This window comes from Atta colombica, unplaced genomic scaffold, assembly GCF_001594045.1.
Source record: "Atta colombica isolate Treedump-2 unplaced genomic scaffold, Acol1.0 scaffold37, whole genome shotgun sequence".
In the NCBI taxonomy this organism is placed as follows: Eukaryota; Metazoa; Arthropoda; class Insecta; order Hymenoptera; family Formicidae; genus Atta; species Atta colombica.
The window spans coordinates 5,121-10,019 of record NW_017259480.1 but is presented as its reverse complement, the minus strand read 5'-3'; the positions used below and the strand labels follow the sequence as shown (position 1 = coordinate 10,019).

At 34.4% G+C, this 4,899-nt stretch overlaps 1 protein-coding gene across 1 annotated transcript; it reads left to right on the top strand.

The window, feature by feature from the left end:
* Positions 1 to 395: 395 nt before the first annotated feature.
* Positions 396 to 1,272, top strand: LOC108690812 (histone-lysine N-methyltransferase SETMAR-like; the record flags this gene model as incomplete). The annotated part of the gene is made up of 2 exons (XM_018198312.1): positions 396 to 417; positions 685 to 1,272. Coding segments are annotated over exons 1-2 (610 nt in total), but the record flags the coding sequence as incomplete, so codon positions are not given.
* Between the last annotated feature and the right edge of the window lie 3,627 nt (positions 1,273 to 4,899).

The window sequence follows — 4,899 nt, the reverse complement described above, 5'->3', positions numbered from 1 at the left end:
ATTTTAATAAAGAATAATTTTTAAAAAATTTTCTCTTATAAAAATTTTAATCATAAAATTAATACTGCATAAAATTAATACTGCATACTGAAATAAAAAAATTACATATAAAGTACATATTTGTTATCATATTTGAAAATTGTATATACAACAAAGTTTATATATTGTAAAAATTATCAATTAACAATTGTATAATAATGGCTTATTAAATGTATACATTATTAAATATATACATTCACTTAATTTTTTAGAATTGCCAGAATATGCGGGAATCAACGATGTTATTCTATCCTTCTTATTCGTCAAATATCAAAAAAAGATAGATATTGTATACTTATAGATATGATCTGGCGCTTAGCATACTAGCGGACATTACGTAGCCACGCGAATTAATGATGTTCAGTGGTGCTGACACTTGTAATCGCCACAGATACCAAAATGCAAATTGATGTAAATACGAGGGTCGTTTGATAAGTTTGGTAAATTTCCATGAGATGGCGCTACAATCCATTTGATGATGCGACATCTCGAAAGATCCACTCTTCGAACCCCTTCAGGCCAAATTTCAGCCAGAAAGAATGCATAGTTCATGTTTGGTAGTCATTTGAAATGAGTGGTTTAGCAGTTTCCGCAAAAATGGAAAAAAATGAATTCCGTGCAGAAATAAAACACTTTTATTTAAAGCAGCGCAGATCAAAGCCGAGTTAAACGAAGTTCATGGGAACTCTGCTCCTGCATTGAAGACTATTTATTTTTGGATAAACGAATTTAAACGTGGCCGAACCTGCACTGAAGACGAAGCGCGTTCCGAACGACCTGTTGAGATTACCACATTGGATATCGTGGAAAAAATCCATAGTATGATTATGGAAAATCGTCGAATGAAGGTGCGTAAGATTGCTGAGGCTGTAGTCATCTCCACGAAGAGAGTGCATAACATCTTGCACGAAAAATTGCATGTAAAAAAGCTGTGTGCACGATGGGTGCCGCGATTGCTTACTCTCGATCAAAAACGCATGCGAAAGGACATTTCAATGCAGTGTTTGGTGATGTTTAAGCACAATCCGCAGGACTCTTGGCGTCGATTCGTGACTATGAACGAAACTTGGATCCATTATTACACTCCTGAGACGAAGCAGCAGTCAAAGCAGTGGATAATGTTTGGTGAAAGTGCGCCGAAAAAGGCGAAGACTGTTTTGTCGGTTGGAAAGATGATGGCCACTGTTTTTTGGGATTCTCAAAGAATTATCCTAATTGACTACTTGCAGAAAGGTAAGATAATAACAGGAGAATATTATGCAAAATTATTGGACCGTTTAAAAGAAGAGCTGAAAAAAAAACGGCCAAGATTGGCGCGCAAAAAAGTGCTCTTCCATCAAGACAACGCGCCGTCCCACAAGTCGACCGTTGCAATGGCAAAACTACACGAATTGGGCTATTGATTCCTCATCCACTCTATTCTCCGGATTTGGCCCTGTGTGACTTCTTTCTGTTCCCAAACTTAAAAACTTGGCTCGGTGGGAAGAAATTCTCGTCAAATGAGGTTGTCGCCGTCAATGAATATTTTGTAGACTTTGAGACAGTCTACTTTTTCGACAGTATTAAAAAAATTGGAAACTCATTGGACTAAGTAGGTGTACAACTTTGCTTCCGCCGTTTTTTTTCCGAAATTCGAGGCTTTATTGTAAAAAACTGATTATACATTTATGATTCAAAGTATTGTCCATCGCTGGCCACTACTTTCTCCCATCTTTCGGGTAGCGTACGAATCCCGCGTCGAAAAAACTGGGCATCTTTTGAGGCTATCCACGAATCGATCCAATATTTTACTTCTTCATAAGATCGGAAGTGCGGGGCAGCCAGGCCGTGTGCCATTGATCGAAACACGTGATAGTCAGAGGGAGCAACGTCTGGAGAATATGGCGGGTGGAGTAGGACTTCCCATTTCACCGTTTCCAAATATGTCTTGACCACTTTCGCAACATGGGGGCGAGCATTGTCATGCTGCAAAATCACTTTATCGGGTCTCTCGTTGTATTGCGGCCGTTTGTCTTTCAATGCTCGGCTCAAACGCATCAATTGCGTTCGATACCAATCGCCTGGGATTGTTTCAGTCGGTTTTAACAGTTCATACACTACGCCGAGCTGGTCCCACCAAATACAGAGCATGATCTTGAACATCAAAATCACCGTTCTTGAAGCTTTGAAATCACTCACGACACGTTCTTTCACTAATAGCGGCCTCACCAATTGTATTTGAGAGCATTCGATGAGCCTCAGCCGCAGATTTCTTCACATTGAAGCAAAAAATTAAAACCTCCCGCAAATGACGAGAATTTGGCTCGTAAACTGACATTTTCAATCGAGAATAACTTTATGAGGCAGACATAAATCGACTAATGTTTCCATGGGGTTATGTTGACAGATGCCCAAGTTTATTGTATGACGTCTATGATCTATTTATTTCGACCACCACTTACCGCTAAAGCCATCTATAGGAAAACGGCGGAAGCAAAGTTGTACACCTAATATATAGGCCTTGGAGTCTATATTGAGAAATAAAATAGATTTTTTCCAAAAAAATGTGTTTTACTTGCTTTTTTACTAAAATTATCAAAGACTCTCGTATAAGAAATAAAAAATCGAATATTTTTTTCCTCATATTAACATCATATATTCATCATGTTTGAGATACGCCAAACATTTAAACGCATATATACGAGTATATATATTTCGTATATATATTTCTGAAAACGAAGTGATTCGACAAGATTCGAACCTAAGAGCCTAAGATCTGTGAGATGGTAATCTTCATACTAACTGAGTTATAATCGCATGAATGTGTACATAATTCAAAATTCGACTGTTATTCGACTTTTCATAAGTTAATTTAGATAATTATTTAGAAGACGCTCCTCATTTTTAATTTCAATGAAAATATGCTCATTCAACGCGTTTTTGCATGAAATAAAAAAATCCTGTAGTAAAATGTATTTAGTATGACAGATTTCCTAATCTCAATAATCGTCAACTTTAATGTCAACTTTAGGCCCCGATTCGCCTAAACACATTTTACTACCAGATTCTTTCGTTTTATACAAAAAACGCATTGGATGAGCATAATTTCATTGAAATTGAAAATGACGAGCGTTTTCTAAGTAATTCTATATCTATCATTCTATATTCTATTCTATATTCTATATCTATCATAATTTTATTTCCAAGAAATTAAAAAATTATTAAAAACTACTATTAGTAAGCATTACAGTGGGGTATTTCCTATTATTGGTTGGCTGATAGATCACTTGATGCAATTCCATATAGAATTCCACAGTATTGCCTCTAGTAAATTCACTATAAAAATTTATAAGAGAAAATTTATTAAAACATATTAATCAGCCGACGGCCATAAGTTGTTTCTCATAACTAATATTTCATAGTTTGAAAAGTTTCATAGTTGAAAACTATAGACATAGTTTGAAAAGTTTCATAGTTGAAAACTATAGACACTTATAGGTCGGTACTGTACATGAAATATCATTAAAATTGATAAAGAGTTTAATATAGATAAAACACTAGGATAAAGTCGTCTATTATGAAATATCTTTTTTTAAAGGCTTATAATTTATTTAATTTAATTTGTAACCTCAATTTCTGTCTTCATGTCAAATTTATGGGAAATATATTTAAGTTTCGCCAAAAATTAGCAGTCAATAATAGCTATACTTTGTTGTATGTAAAATTTTTTATCATGCCGATTTTAATTATTTAAAAAAAAGATTTCTAATATGAAATACAAAAGTTTTCTTGTATGAAGTAATATCTCACTATTTCATACAAATTAAGGAAAATTAAGGAAATTAAAGAAAAAATAAAGATAAGCTTTTTATACACCCTTTTATTATATTATTATTATATTACACACAAGCAGAAGTAAAGAATTTAAATGTCATATACAATAATTATAAAAATTTTGAATATCATGATTCCCTAACTTAAAAGTAACAATAAAAGAAATAGAAGTGCTCGAGGGAATAGGCTATTCAAAATACGCTAGTTGTTAAAAAAAAATCTATCAATATACATTTTAAATTTATTGAAGAGACCGCAAAACAAACAATAATCGTTAAACGATAATAATTTTATATTTTTCGATTAGTCTTCTAACACATGTCTGTTGGCAAATTCATGGATTTCAATATTCAAAAATGTCTCAACACATATTTCACTAAGCCTCGAATAGCAATAGCTAATTCTTTTTCGATTTTTGGCGTCGTAAAGAAATATTTGATATGCTTCTTCTTTTGGAGTCATCATAACGCTTCTTCAAACGCCCATGCTACTTCGTAATTCTCAGAAATTAGTTCTATTGATTCAACAATCTCGGCTGTCGCTCAACGAAATAATCAAATATTGGAATTTTTGTATGTTTGGAATGCTCCCGTTAGAATGAATTGACTGAAACATTTCTGAGAAACGCTTCCATTCCTCGGTTCGTTCGTTAAACGTCGGAAGTTTCACTACTGGTAATTTGACTCTCGACTCTTGATATTAATACCATTTGCATCTACACATCAGTTGCGCTTACTGCTCGAATAATCTTGTAAGCGCGTTACTACTTGATGTTTGCGATTCGTTTTGTTGTAGGCTCAATTGTTGTATGAGCTCTCCCTGTTGCTGTAGCATTCATGCTAACACTTGCCAACAAGCGTGATTCGGATTGTTGAACTGACGCACTCGTTCATAATTTTCATTTCGAGATCTCGCTCCTTGAATTCTATGCCTTCCTTCTGCGAACGTCGGTTCATCTTTATTGCTTATTTCACGTATACTCGAATTCTCTTTAAAATTCCTCGAACTTTGCAATGTACACTTCGGCTTCTTCTCAACTTACCTCTT